General features: G+C 57.0%; 1 protein-coding gene across 1 annotated transcript; it reads right to left on the reverse strand.

Annotated features, from left to right (window-relative positions):
• Positions 1-2,978: 2,978 nt before the first annotated feature.
• On the reverse strand, positions 2,979-5,092 carry EsH8_I_000730 (RING finger protein; the record flags this gene model as incomplete). The annotated part of the gene is made up of 3 exons (XM_083268143.1): positions 2,979-3,844; positions 3,901-4,239; positions 4,306-5,092. 3 exons carry the CDS (start codon positions 5,090-5,092, stop codon positions 2,979-2,981), a joined length of 1,992 nt encoding a protein of 663 aa, XP_083118581.1.
• Positions 5,093-15,562: the final 10,470 nt, after the last annotated feature.

The following is a 15,562-nucleotide window of genomic DNA, read 5'->3' on the forward strand; positions in this document are numbered from 1 at the left end:
GTCCCGCGGGCTCTGGAGCGACTTGTTCGTCCGCTGGAGATGTTTCTTTGGCCTCTGAAAACCCCGGCGGGGTTGCTAGCGAGGACCGCACAGTCCGCGGCGGGACTCTTGCTCCGAACCCAGGCGGTTGCTGCTGCTCCCCTCATCCCTTAATCCACTCCAGGCAGGAAGAAGCAAAGGGCAGCAGCAGCCACTCGGTGTTGTCCCGTGCCGGCACCACAGACACAGACACACACAAAGAGAGAGAGAGAGAGAGAGAGAGAAGGAGGGAGGGAGCCGCATGAGGTCCTTGGTGCCGACTGACACCGAGGGACGGGATCCTCTCGCGTGGGAACCCTGATTGGCTCACCACCCAGGGGCCAAGTCGCATGGCATTCCCGTTTCAATCGCGTGGACTGTGCCCCCCACCCCCCTCCCCTCCCCTCCCTCTCCTTCCTCTGCCTCGAGGCAACTTGCAAGTTCCCTGGGTTGACTGCACCAAGACGAAATGCGACGAGCCAGAGAGTGAGCCAACAGGCGGCTCAGGCCCGCCTGGATACCCGTGTTCGACGAAATCTGGCAAAGTCTATATCCAGACGGCCTCTGCCATGACAAATTGGTTGATGCGTTTCTCTTTCCTGCCCGAACACACACCGCCGTGTCGTGGCAGCCCATTCGATTCGTCTGTCCCCTTGGTCGAGATCACTGTAGATATATACCATGGTACACACACACGCACACCCAACTGACGTACACAGAGGTAGTGCCGGTACATATACATATACATATAACCAGGCATGCATACACGCGTGAATACGTACGTACATACACGCTGTTGTTGGCGCCAGAGCCGGGGCTGCGAACCACATGCGAAAATGCCATGCGAAAATGCAGCACGAAAAGAAGAGTAATCCAATCTAGAAACAGCAACTGTTGGAGGTTTCAAGAGCAACAGGCACACCCAGCCACGGCGAACAGACGATGGAGGCCAGCACGTCCTCCAGCCCTTCGTTTCCGCCCACCGTCCGTGTGGAGGGGAGGGGGACAACAGGAAACCTTTCACCTCATGGTTGAACGTTGGAAAAACCAAAAACCAAAAAACCAAAAGAAAAGATATACACATGCCCACTCTCACACGCACCCACACATCAAACCAGATGCAACTGCAGCGCGCACCCGCGCCAAACGGCTTAACCCGAATGCTACGCCGGGCCCTGGTCGGGACAACCCCGGCATCGCCTGCAATTACATACCTATCCCATCTCCCTCGAGGGCGGGGGTTTCTCTTTTCTTTTTCTTTTCCCCTTTTTCATATCCGGGCGGGCGTGGTGCTGCCAACGGCAAATACGCGAGCGCGGTTCTGTGCCGTACCAGCAACCCGCGCCCACGGATTCGTTCGCTCGTCTCCCAGGGGGGAGGACGAGGAGGACCCGAGGAGGACCCGAAAGGTGGGAGCTCGGGGCGCTGGGGGGACACCTCCGCCTCACGGTGCTTTGCCGTACCGCGGCCTCCGTCCCGTCCATGGCCGTCAAATCAAATGTGCAGGACAAAAGATAAAAATAAATAGAAATAGTGCATTGGTCGGAGGGTACGACGAGGAGAGAAGACATAAAGAGCGAGAGAGAGAGCGCCTCGCACTCGCTTACGCCATGCGTCTGTCTAGTGCAAGTACATCGAGTCCCGGTCGGACAATAATTAAGAGTACCGTTGCAGTCCCAGGGGGGGAAAGATGAGAAGAAAGAATGAAGAAGAAGCAAGCAAGACAGGAATGCAGCGGGCCCGGTCCAGCCATGATAAAACCTAGGGAGAGCGAGAGAGAGAGAGAGAGACTGATTGGGCCCTTCTCTCGTAAACCAGCGTCCGTCTACATCCAATATCAATCTCCCTCGTTTGCTCCCACCGGCAGGAACACCCCCCTCCCTTCGCGTCTCGTCTCCCAATCTCAAGGGTCCCTCTACAAATTACTGCCGCAGACATTTGTGCTCTCTCTCTCTCGCTCTCATTCTCACTCTCACTCCCCGTCTCTCTCTCTCTCTCTCTCTCTCAACTCTCACACTCCGCTCCCGCCGGCACAATACAAAACCCCGACAGGAACCAATCCGTCCCCCACACACACGAACCATGCCTAAACCGAACCGCTTCTCGCCTCCCGTCCGACGGGTTTCGTCCATCCCACCCCGTCCTGTTGTCCAATTGCCCATGTCACCCAATATCACCCCCCCGGAACCCTGCCCGCATCAGCTCCCGTCCACCAGTTTGCTTCGCTCCCTACAAATCACCGACACATCCAATTACAGCCTGGTGACTACGAGCTTTGTGTCAGTCCCTGCCCTTTTTCTCCGTGGTTTTATTTTATTTTAAAAGAACGCCCAGTCCTGTCTCAAACATGGCACATTTGCTCCGCCTGGAGACTGCGCAACATGTACAATTGTACAAGGTCACGCGGTCGAATTTCGACCCAATCGACCCAAGACGAAAGCGCTCGAGGCGAGTGGGGTACTTCCATGTATTCATCCGCTGACTAACTGTGCTAGCCTACCTACGGTGGCGCCTCCCGTTGTGGTTGCGGTGCCATGTTGTCTGTTTGCGTATTATGGCTTGGAGCTGAACGCTCGCTAGCTACCCTCCCCACCAAATGTTTGGTTGACGCCCGCACATGGGCCAGGCCTTTGTGTCGTCTGCCTGCCAGTCCCGTCTTGACCTCTGAACGCTCTATCCATCGCAAAGAGTCGACTTCCTGAATCATGTCATCATGGCGACGATGATAATGATGATGATGATGCTGGCCCCCTGATCCCCTGAAACGCCCAAAAACGCCGTGATTGACCCGTAAAACCCCTGCGTACCGACCCAAAATCCGTCCTTGAACCCAAAAAAATATAATCATGCCGAATTGTCTCTCCCAAGTAGAGACCATGGTCGTCCCCGTCCAAGCCTGCTACTGCAAAGACGACCGGCCCCCAAGTATCCTGGTGTAGATGGCCACTGCGACAGCAGTTCTACTGCGCTCCCCATTGAGAATGCCCGTTGGCCTGAAGCTGGGCGTTGCTGTCGTTGGGCATGATGCGCCGGTGCAATTCATCCGCTGCCGACTGGTTTCCGCTGTGCCAGTTGCTCGGGGGAGGCGCTGGCAGGGAGTTTCGGTTCATCGGGTTCGAATATCCGGTTCCAGGCCCTCCATGAGAAGCGCCATTGTGCATTGTTGGCGGCACATATGGCGGCATTGTCGGCGCCGCGGAATTTGATGCGTCTGTCGGGGCCCCGAAACTCGGCATGTGATACTGGTTTATGCTTCCCACGGAAAAGGGGACCTGTGATGTGGCGTTGTGGCCTGACCGTGCTGGCGTGTTGGTTGAGTATGTCCGGCTTGCGGCAGAGACATGCGTCCTCCGGGCGCTCTCATGGTTAGTAGAAGAAGAGCCGCCGAAAGACCCCGGGCGGGTGCCAGCAAACGGCGGGGAGCCGGGTCCGCGGACGCTCCCATGTCGTGGCCGGATTCTCCGTCGACCCTCGCTGCTGTCGGTCGGAGGCGAGCGACGCTCGCCATGGCTGGAGCCCGCTGCCGAAATACGGCTGGAGTCGTCTTGTCCCAGGGTGGCCTCCCTCTCCCTCATAAAGCCAGCGTAACCCCCAAGATTCGCCTGACCCCGCGCACGGAAAAAGGTGTTGAAGGTCGGGTTTGTAGACGTGATCCTGGGTTCGGACGGCACTTTGTCCCTGCAGTAGGGGCAGCTGTCGGATTCTTCAAACCATTTCTTGATGCAATGATCGCCAAAGACATGCTTGCATTTGGGCAGCCGGAGTGGGGCCTCATTGACGCCCTCGGGTGTCTCGACGCCAAACTCATTGTAGCAGATCACGCAGGCTAAAAGAAACCCAGTCAGTCTTTTTTGTCGTATTACGGGCACTGTTTCAACTTACTTCTTTCGCTCTCGGAGAGATCTGAAATTGCCACGCTCTGGAGAGATTGTATGGCTGTTGAGGATGCCACATTCTTTGTGGACACGGAACCACGCAGGAACTGAGCAGCACGGACGTGGTTGTCGTCCACGTCGTGGCCCATCAACCGGCTCCCCGTCGTCAAGACGAAGTGCTCGAGCATTCTCATCTCTCCTTCGTGATCATATTCACGATCAGATGGCGGGGTTTGTCTTCGCGACATCGTGCGTCGGGCGGTTGCCGGCACTCGTCGACGCTGCTCCGTAGGTGGATGGTGAGGTGCCAAGTTGGTCGATGAGCTGGGTCCGGATGATGAGGTACCTGCGCGAGCGTGAGCGTGACCGAACAACAGAGGCAGCACACGGGGCGCAAGGGTGGGGATCTCACCTGAAGGGGTCGAGCGATGAGACCGGTATGGCGAAAGTGAAAAAGCAGGATTGTTGCGCTGGGGTGCGGCAGATGGAGGGGCAGATCCAAACTGGATATTAACACTGGGATTTGATGCCTGGCTTGAAGTGACTGAAGATTCCGAGGCTGCAGGCGGAGGTGCGGGTGTAGATTCTGCGCTCGGTTCTGATGTAGCCTGGGAGGTGGCAGGCTGCGTCGGAGGGTTCAAGGCAGGCGAAATTGTGCTGAAGGCACCGTTACGGGGTCCCGAGGCGTGTCCGAATGATCTTTCTGGAACATACGAGGGCTGGCTTGTGGCGGCCTGGTTTGCTGCAGTGGGCGTGGGATGGCCATATCTCACCGGAGGGAGTTGCGGGAGCGGGAACGACGAATAGTTGGGCTGAAGGCCGCCCGTCTCGTGGGAGGGCGCACCCGGATAGCCGCCCAACGCATTGCCAAAGCTTGAGGCCGGACCGTGGTTGAAATACGGAGGTTCCGAGGCCGAGTTGGAGGGTCGGTGATGGGGCGCGGTCGGTCCGCGGTGGCCCAGCATCTGGGGCTGCCAGTGATATGGCGGAAGCTGCGCTTGTGACTGCCAGTAATTCGCCGAGGCGTGAACGGGATCGTAGTGCGGGGTCGGGCGGTGCGGCGAAATGGCGGAGAGCTGCTGGTGATGCTCCGCTCTGTTAAAGTAAGGGCATCGGGACCGTTGCTGGGAGTACGGGAGCTGTGCCTGGCTCTGCGGCTGCTCCGGGTGGTGATAAACGTAGTCCATGGTTTCTTCCATGGCGATGGTTGTCGCCGCTGTTGCAATAATAATAAGACGACCAACGAGATATATCCAAGGCTTCAGATTTCGGGTCGTAGGCGAGGGGGGTCGGGGTGTCGGGTGTCGCGGGGGCCACCTGGAACGAAATAACCACGGCCTCTATACCGCCAAATAGCCAACTCCTTTTTGTCGACCGAGTCCACCCGTTTGCATGCACCTGGACGGCGTCGCTCGCTTGCTTTTCCCGGGCCCTGTTCGTCGACCAGGGCGAGCGACAACGTCGCACAATTTACCGGCGGTCGAGACAGGCTGGCCGTAGCAGTGGGGAGAGGGAGGTGATTGTGGTCCGTTGGCGAGTCGTCGTGGACTGACCCAGGGAGGGGCGGGCGTGGGCGATGCTAGAGTAAATGGAGGGGCTCGACCGAGCGTCGTTGCTTTATCGGTCGGCGATAATCAGATACGAAGAACCACTCGGGACTTGGTCTCCCCGCTTACCCATCGAGGTTCTGCGAGGTGCCTTGATCCTCCACAAGTGACGTCGCGAGAGGGAGAGAAAAAAAACCACTTCCAGATTCGGAGTACCGGCGAAGACAGAATCGAGGCGTAAGAGTCAGGGAGAGAGGGGCGCTGCTAAGACACAGAGACGGGTCGCTGGATCATGCCGCATTCAGCGGATGGTCGGGTTTTGCGAAGGAGCGGGATGCAGGCGTCTCGTATGGCCGTAACGGGGCAGATACAGCCGAGTCCAAGTGGCGGAGGCGAATGCCGTGGGAAGGAAACCGAAGAATTAAAATAAATAAAAACCACGGCTGGGCACTCCTCCTGCTGGGCAGTAAGGGCGGTCTGTGTCTCTGTCGGATTGTTCGTTGAGGTGTCGCAGGCAGCGGAAGAGTAGGGATGAAGGGGGAGCGTGTAAGAGGATTGTGCGTGAGAGTCCAAGGTGGGGGAGCGAGGCCGAGGACTGGCCCTTTAGTACTCTGTAGGGTAGGTAGGTAGGTAGGTAGGTAGGTAGGTGGTAAGAGTATAATAGGCAGAGAGGCTAATTAAGGCAAGGTAGTCTGTCGAGGCAGGCGAAAGAGGGGTGGCGGGATGCTCCCAGACCGCATACGTCGTGAGGCCGATGTCGCCGAGCAAGGGATGGGGACGACGAGATGGCGGAGAAGGTTCAAAGCGGTCGGTGGGCGGCGAGGAGAATCGGTGAGACGACGATGGGTTGGAAGAGCAGGAAGGGGGAGCAAGAGACGGCGGGGAGGAGGGAAGGCGCGGCAACGAAGGAGGGGGAGGGGGTGGGCAGGCGGTCTTGGTTTTGTATTTCGTCGCAGGCAGGAAGGAAACCTTGGGGACACCAGACACCAGAACAACACCACACCAGAGCTAAGGCATGGCTTTTTTTTATTTTTATTATTATTTTTTATCTTAATTTTTTTGGTTCGGTAAGGTAAGGTGAGGTAAGGCACGGCACGGGCAGGCATGGAAGAAGGGACAGGCAAGGGAAGACAAGGGAAGGGAAGGCGAGGCGAGACGAGGCAAGGCCACCGCAAGCCGAAGCCGAAGCCAAAGTCAAAGCCAAAGCCCACCTCAGACCTCACACGTCAACCTCAGGAAGGACAAGATTGGCACTGGGAGGGACTAGCGAGAGAGAGAGAGAGAGAGAGAGAGCGTGTACATGTGCAGAGCAGAGAGGGGCAGAGAGTCAGCGAGAGAAAGAAGAGTAAGGTAATGCATGCACCGGAACGGGCCCGAATAGGTAGTGAACTGGCTACGGGCGGCTGGAACTGGACCGGGCTGGATTGGACCGGTTGGAGAGCAACTAATTATCGAAAATATATGTACTAAAAGCCCATCGACCATGACCATGTTCCATGTCAATGTCCATGTAGTTCCAGGGGAGGGGGGGACAAACGGTATGGACAGGATTGCTTGACTGGGCCGGATTGGACTTACGGCTGGCAGCGAAGCAAAGTGCCGCAAAGCGCAGTACAGCACACACCAGAGCACAGCACAACACAGCGCAGCACAGCACAGCATGGGCAGGCCAGGCCAGACCAGGCCAGGGCGTGGCACCGCACTCCATTCAGGGAAGACGGCGGGCACAACCCAATGGGGCCGGGGGAGTCTGGGAAAAGACCGGGCCCCAGGGAAGACCATCACCGCCTGCCTCGACTGTAGCCGGAATCTACTGGGGGAGTGGGAGTCAGAGATGGGCGAGCGAGCGCCGAGTCGAGTTGCAGGGCCATGCACACCCGCCCGCCGGTCCAGTTGTTCCCAGTCGATCCAGTCCACACAACAAGGTATTTATTTGATTTGATTTGATTTGCACTTACGCCCTGCACCCGACTCGTCCACGTCCTACCTGGTCCTCGCAATCCCAGGTGCAGCGTGGTCGGGCGGCTGGCTGTTGGCGCTGATGCGGATGCCGGTCTACTATTACGGCGTCATCGTAACCGCAGTGAGTAATCCGAGGTACCTTGTGCGGTGCTGCCCTTCCATTGTGCAAGGTATTTGTGGTAGAGGTTTCTCCCACGTCAATGTTCCACCTGTAAGCAGGGCCGGACCTGGGATGTGCGTGCCGTCGTCTCTTTGGAGGGGCAAACTATGCGACATGGAGTGCACTGGGCGAGGATTGAAGAGATTGGGCCCTTGCCTAATTAGCAGGCAATAGAAGGAAACTGGAAGCGGATGCAAGAGGCAGAGAGGCAAAGGCAGATGCAGAGGCAGCAAAAAAAAAAAAAAAAAAAAAAAAAAAGGCCAAGACACGCACAACTCGTGGAATACCCGATCTGGGAGAGTCAGTGAGCTGCTGCTTCTCTCCTCCTCCACCTCGCCCCTTCCATCCCTTTCCTCGAGGTAACCTCTTGCAGCCTGGCTGGCTAGTGCCCTGTCTGAGGCGTGGGCGAGGATTCGAGGTGAGAGAGAGAGAGAGAGAGCTGAGCGGGAGTCAACCTTTACTGGACATGGGTAGAAAGCGGGTGTGTTTGGGTAAAAGTTGTCTGTTCGGATCCCACGGACGGGTGTCAGTCGGCGGGCCAGGCGACTTGCCACAAGATAAGACCCCGAGAAGCACGAAAAAGACGAGGTGTGTCACGCCCGGCTCTGGACTCTGGGCTCTGGGTCGAGACGAGGTCACAAGCACCGAACCGAATTGGATGGCGGATGGTGGGTGGTGGATGATGGTGGCGGCGGTGGGCAGGCGGGCGGCTTGAATGTGACTGTGAGTGAGCTTTGCTTGCTTGCTTCCCTTGTCTCGATTCCAAAGGGTGCCTGCCTGCCCCCTCCCCCTCCGCCTCGGTGACCACGACCATGTAAGTCGGGTATCCGCAATCGACCGAAAGTGGATAATCGATGCAGATGCACCTCGTTGCAAGTTTCCCTGGGGGTCCCGTCGGGTCTGGGCTGGGAGGAGGGCTCTCTCTCTCTCACCTTGGGTTCTCGTACGTAGGAAATGCATCTCTGCTGTAAGCCACGCCATGTCCAGCCGGGCGGGAGACGACGTGAGAGGGAGGAGGTGAGGAAATGTACCGAGTACCTCGCGGGCGACGCTCGCTCGCTGACGGGAGCCGCAGTGTGCATCGCATCAGCTCTCCAGCATCGGCATCAACCAGCATCTTGAACCCGACCGGCTTTTGTGCTCTGAAAGCGTCAGCCGGGTTGGTGCTGGCCGGGCTGCTCTTCCAGGTTGCTGTTTTATCGCCCGCTTTGGACCTTTTGGCCGCTGATCAGACTGACAGAACCCACACTCAACTCCCTCGGCTCCGCCGCGAATCCACCGGGTGTCACGACTGACTGACTCTGGAAAGGGCGAAACATTTTTGGCATAGAGCCAAAGCGGTACGCCTGTCAGGACGCAGCTCGACTTTCGACCGCTGGCACCACTCGCATGCAAGGACCAGGCAGGCAGGAGGTTGGACTGAAGAGCCCCAGGGATGATGAGGTAAGGCAAAGCAAACGTCAACGATGCCATGGGTTGTGTCAGCAGGTTACAGTTACAGCCAGTCGGTCCTAGGCCAGCCAGCCAGACCCGTTAAAAGGTGTGCTCACATGAGCGCCTGAGCTCGGCCGGTCCAAGCATGAACACCCCCATTCGCACTCGTCGTGTCAATATATACGGGCATGTCACCGCATCCATGGCTCATGATTAGACACTTATCTCGTCATTCCCGCCCAGGAGAGCTTCACCCTCGCTTCGCCCCCCACCCGGCCGGCCGGCTGGTTGGGTGTCACGGGCTGGCAGCGTCCGGGCTCCTCCCATGGCGGCATGGCAGCATGGCTGGCTGAGCTGCAGCGCAGCGCATCGCAACGGACGGAGGCTGGCGGCGCTGTACCGGTAGTCACTCCCAGCATCCATGCAGGCCTGCCTGTCTGGCCTCTTTTTTTCTTGGTGGCACCACAGACGCAAGCCGGCTCCCGTCCAAGGGACACTATTCGACGGCTAGCAGAGTTGGCGCTGGGTTCTCACAGGAGCCCGCCCTCGATCCAGCGTCGTTTTCGGTGTGGGAGCCTGCTCTTGGGGGGTCGTGTGTAGTCTCTCCCTCGAGCGTCTGGTGGCAGGCCGGGCCAGAAGTGAGACTAACACGAGCAAGGCAGGCTTGCTTGCTTGTCAGGTGTTACGAAAACCCAACTGGACGAGCCGTTCGCGAGCGCCATTGGCGAGGTTCTCGCTGCGCCAGCATGTTTTCGGCTTGTTATACATGAACAGGGCCTTAAAACGTCCAAGGACCGACCTGGCAACCTCGCCTGCCCGACCGCCCACCTGCTGGTCCGAGGTAGCGCCTTCACCGAGAAACCACTGACAAGCCGCCTCGCCTCCCTTTTATCTACCGTACCAGAAGCTACTGCATTATTAGTCACACTGCCTTCCCTCCCGTCAACTTGCCTTTTCTGGCGAATAGAGGGCGAGACCCTGGATTGTCGTCCGGGTCCAAGACCATGTCATCTCAAAAGCTTCCCTTCGGGTACGCTTCTCCTTCGTCCTCCAGGCCGTCCGTCTTTAAAATAAACCCTTTATGCCGCCGACCTCTCCTCGACTCATCGCCGGGTGTTTGTGGCTGTTCCAGCTGATGCAGCTCCCAACGCCCCCGTCTTCACAGATCCCTCCCAGGCTCCTCGGCCGGACCTCACATTTCCATGATGCCTCCCTTGCGTTACTCAGACTCTCCTTTGGTCGTTGCGAGCGAGACTGTTCGTTTGGAACAATGTCTCCACAAATTCGGCCCCAACCAGATTGATCGGACAATCAAATCCCATGGAAGCTCCGACAATGACAAAACCCGCGATGCTACGGGCACCCTTCCGTTCTACACCAGGTTGTCGACCATTGTGCAAAAGGAAAGCTGGCCTGGATGCGACAAAAAAAACAATGCCTTATTCAGCATGGCGCGTTTGCTCTCTTGCCTGGCCTGGCCGGGGCGTCAGCAAGGTCATCGATGGCTGCATGCACCATAGCTCGCTGTAGTGGAATGTGGCCGGCTTGATGAAGAAGACCGGATGGGTCCTTTCTGACTAACCGTCGGGGGAGAACAGATTCAGGGAAATGCATGCCGACAAAGACCGGTAGGAAAGTGAGTTGTGAGGAAGAATGGCCTCGCCCAGCCCAGGGCCTGACTCTCGGCATTTCGACGTTCATCCCCGCATCGAGCGGCGGACATTCGCCGGCCCAGCAGCATCCCAATCCCAGTGGAATCCCAGGTTCACCCTACCGAAAGACCGCCGACTTGCCGGCCGCACTTACCTTGGGCGATAACGACAAGACGGGGGAGGGTGCCTGTATGGCGGGCAGAGACGGCCAGCCTGCTTGGTGGCTGGCACCACGCATCCACGTCTCTCAATAATTCACCCCTCGGTCACACCTTGTGCTATATCTCGTTATCGCTCTTCCTAATCTCTCTTTTCCTTTCCCACTTTATGCTCAGCAGGGATTCCGTCACCCGGGCGCACACTGGGCAGAGTGGGACGGGAGAGGAGGGGCCGCGGACCTGCCTTGTTGAATTTGTTGGAGCGTTTGAGCCGTCCCGTTCACACCACACGCCCGCTCGTCGTCGTCCACAACCAACCACTGCCACCACCTCCGAAACGCACCCGTCTCCGGCCATGTTGCCTTCATTCGGCTGCATCACCATCGCAATCAATTCGTCGTCTTGTTCGTCATAGACCCCCGTCCCCTGTGTGATGGCTCCCAGGTCCTGCATGGCCTTTCTTCCTGGGATCGCGACGCACAGCGTCTTCCGCTTGTCATGGAGACGCCGGGCTCTCTCACGCTTCATGTTGACCGCTCCGTACATTTCTGTCTGTAACCTCTTTCTATTTTCTCCTCGCTCCGCTTGTGTCCTCGCATCATCCGAACCAACATGCTACGTCATAACGAGTTCCAGATCCCCCCCTCCACATGGACAGACACGAGCGAAGGACAAGGACCCCGCGGCTTCACCATGAGGGGCCCCAAGCCATGCCCCTGTCCAAAGACGACCCAGCTTCTGAGGAGAGGACGCTTATCCATTGGCTGGAACCTTTTTTGGTCGCTAAACCCGCCTCCCATTCGCTTCCTTTGCAGCGAGATCCCCGCGACGATCTTTGAACCCTGGTTCGCGCTAAGATAAAGTGCCCTCCCCAGCCAAGCTCATCGCTGCCATTCTGCCCGCGCCCTTTCTGGCCCTTCGCCTTTCCGTCTTCTCCCACCTCCCTGCCTTGGTCCTTGTTGCTTGACCACACGACCCTTTCCCTTCATTTTACAATGTTTTACCGTCGAGACAGGCTCGTTTGTCTTGATTCGGACGTTCGTCTTATAACACACTTTTCTGCAGGGTTCCGGGATGACCAGACCAGAGGGATGTGCCACTCTAGGATCGCACCATTGATTCGGGAAGGCAGTCGGCGCGCGCAATTATGCCAATCCATGTCTATTCTCATGACACCATTGCCGAATGGCGGTGGAAGACACACTACCAGCAGACTTTTTCTCCGGCATCTTTCTACCGCACATACGGCATAGTAGAGCGCCTGACACGGGAGCCAGCCCCAAGCCGTTCAGGTCTATCTTCCCTGCGCAGCAAAAAAAATCCCCTAAGCCTTCGGCCACGTACCAAAGCATGCCATCAGCCACACGTATTAATCAATTGCGCAGAGTGCGGGCAGGCGTGACTTTGACCTCTCTCTGGCTACGCTTTAGCTTCCGGCTTCCCCGTCGTCCGTTGACGCGGACGCTATCGATGGGTTCATTGGTCAAGTCGGCTTCTGTTCCATACTGCGCCTTCGACTACTGAGTATCGGGGCCAATAAAGTCGCCAGCACAGTCCTCATCCTCCCCCAGAATGGCGCCCGCCGGGTTGAAGTCAACCGCCATGCCAGCTACTTTGCTTTGCGCCAAACCCACAAGTCTGACGGCACATCGTCTCTCGACTTTACTGGGTTTCTTCCATGTAACACGCTCTCGTGGTGCATAGACAGCTCACTGCCAGACCCGATGAACTCATCATCGCTGCCTTTTCTGTCCGGTCCATAGGCCGATTGTTTTTTGAGCCGTCGACGACACGTTCGCCCGGTACCATCAGTGGACGATCTCTGCGACCAGCCCGACCCGAGGTGCTGTGGAGATTCACGACCCATGCCACGTTCATGGTAAACATGGGGAGATTTGCTTCCCCGGGCCCTTATCACCGGCTGGTTTGCCATGTCATCAAGTAGGCCGACGGATGAACAACCAAAGGGGTTTCTGCAAACGAGATACTGTTGTTGCTTCAACTTTGCCTCGATTTTCCCCAGTGGGCTGCCAGGCTGCGCGTTTGGATTAAAATGCCAATCGCCGAACGACCCGGACATTGGCTTCCGGGCATTCATGTCCGGGCATGGTGACGAGTCTTCGACTCCACATCCCGCGCGCCTGCAGCAGTCAGACACCGACAAACGCGGCCGCATTGTTGGCGGTTGACGGACGCCTTGCTGACGCCTGTTTTATCATTATCCGGCATCCGTACAAACGTGCAGACATACTCCGACGTGACTGTGTGCGCCCGAGGCAATTAGTTATTTGATGGGCCCCCATCTGCGCTGTCGATTTCCTGCTCCGATGCCACGCCAGACGGCTGACTCGGAACCATGTCGGGGAAAGCACTTGGCAAGGGTAGACGAAGTGAATGACAAGTCGGCGCTCGCCAGAAGCCCCGACAGATGACGCTGGACCGTCGTTTTCAGGTTTTTTCCCGGCCCCGTCCGCCTCCGCTGTATATCTTGGCTCGCTGCATCTTGGGTCTCACGCGATTTTGCAAGGGTGGCCTCCTTGCTCGTGCTGCGAACACTCGACCCCCCTCACCTTGCCCCAACTGACATAGCAGCATCAACTTATTAGAGCGCAAGAATCGCGGGCCGGACAGGGTGGGTAGGGGAAAGACGAGAAACAGTCATCCGGCCGTTCCCCTGCCTCTATCTGTTCTTGGCCCATTTTCACGAGCAAGGACTGCTACTTGGTCGCTGAGCAGGGCATCACTTTGCTCACTAACCCCGCCCCTCCCCCGCCTTTTTTTTTTCCTCCTTCCAGATGATTAAAAATTGCAATTTCCTGCCCATGGCGTAAATTGTAGTAGATGCGGTGAAGGCAATGTTACTACTGAATAGTAGGAACTTCAAGTCGAGTGACCTAAGACAAGCGGTCCGTCCCCCCAGCTTTAACCGAAATCTCATGTAAGGGGGACGTCCGGCCAAGAAGACTAGTCAAAATATATGGGCAAACCAGCGGGAGAGTAGTCAATGAGCAATGGGGGAGTGAGAAAGGGGAGGAGGGAGGAAGAAAGAAAGAAAGCAAAAAATAAAAAATAAAAATAAAAAAAGGGTATTCGTGGATAGAACAGAGCCGCCCTGCTCTTATCTCCGTCATGGCTCAGTTTCACACATCGGTTTCCGGGATCACCGGCCGCCTTCTGAATCACGGTTTTGAGATGCATGTCTTGCTGCAGCGAACAGGTCGAGACAAAAACTCGGTCCGTCGTGGGGGGCCCCTTCTTAGGTTGGACAGACTTTGAAGTCACCGTGGGCAAGCGGTAGGCACAAAAGGCACCCAGAGTCGCAATCACATCTCCGAGATTGGAGTTCTTGTTTGTTTGTTTACGTGTTTGTTGATATTTGTTGTTATAATTATTCCTGTTATTATGGCGGGTGGGTGAATTGCCCGCACACCTCTGCGCCGAAATGTCGATTCGGATACCGGATGGTTTTTGGCTTGCGCAACGAGCCCAAGGTTTTGTCGAGTGATCCCTGTTCAACCGATCTCGGCCGTCGCCACAAGCGGTTATTTCGTTCTCGGGGTACTGCTTTTAATTGTTTGCAACAAGGGAGATGTCGGATGCCAGGGAACACGGCATGTACACACAGTTTTGGCAGCACGCCTCAAGGCCCCTCGCGTAGATGGATCACGATGCCACCGGCACCGCATGAAGGTCCGCAATCTTCCCCGGCTTCCTCCTCTTGTTGTTGCCGTCGAGGAGATGGCCCAGAGGAGGATGCGCAAGGTCGCAAGCCGATCAACTCTGGCGATGACCTCAGTAGAGCCCCTGAAGCCCTTGGTGTTTTCTCCGTGGCCCCTCTCGTTTAGCAAAATTCCCTGACGCCTTTCCATGTATCAAATGCGAATACAAGCAGGAAAGGGGGGTGAGGGAGGACGAACTTGGACGAGGAGTGGGACACCATGGTCTGGACCACCGACGCCTTGGTCTTGACGAGGCCATGCTTTGCCGTATCGAGCACAGCAAACGCATTTGTTTCCTGGTCGGCACGTAGCAGGCCCTCTGTCTTTGCTCGGCTGGGGGGGCGGCGGATCACCGTGTCTTGTCCGGGCTCGATGTGAGTGAATATGTTTTTTTGTTTTTTTGGCGAGGAGGGACCGCGGCGTGTCGAGGTATTGGCAGGAAAGGTACCTTCTTGGCTTCTGGGGCCGGCTGGCAGTCTTCTGCTGCTGGAGGACACTGCCACATCAACGTCTCAGTTCTTGTTAAACAGAGGCTCCAACTTCGCGGGTCTTCCCGAGATACAGGGAGTCGGGGGGAGGTCTGGTGCTGGCAGCTCGCATCATCTTATACCTCGTTCTTGGAGAGCACTTCGTAGCCCAGCTTTAAGAATGACCAGCCCAGGCTTTGAGGCATTTCCGGTGTAAGTCAGGCTGTGTGGCCTTGCTTCTCCCTCCTTCCATTCTTGCTCATGCACGCGGCGAATCAGAGGATGGAGACTCGGAAACGAAACCGGACTTTTCGCCACGGGATTGTATGTATACATATACATAAACATGGAAACTATCAAGGCACCACTGCCCACTCTGCCGGCTGCCATACGTTGAATGGTTCTGGAGGCGTGCCGCGAATGGCAATAGCATCGCGCCGAGGCGCCGCTGCCGAAGGCTGTGGTTTATGGCGAGCTCACGGACGACATTCCCCGAGCTCCCTCTGTGATGGGCCGCGATGAGAGTAGCAAAAACAGTCTATCGACAAAAACCGCAGCTCGGAAGTCATG

Source organism: Colletotrichum jinshuiense, chromosome 1 (genome assembly GCF_051148585.1).
Source record: "Colletotrichum jinshuiense chromosome 1, complete sequence".
In the NCBI taxonomy this organism is placed as follows: domain Eukaryota; kingdom Fungi; phylum Ascomycota; class Sordariomycetes; order Glomerellales; family Glomerellaceae; genus Colletotrichum; species Colletotrichum jinshuiense.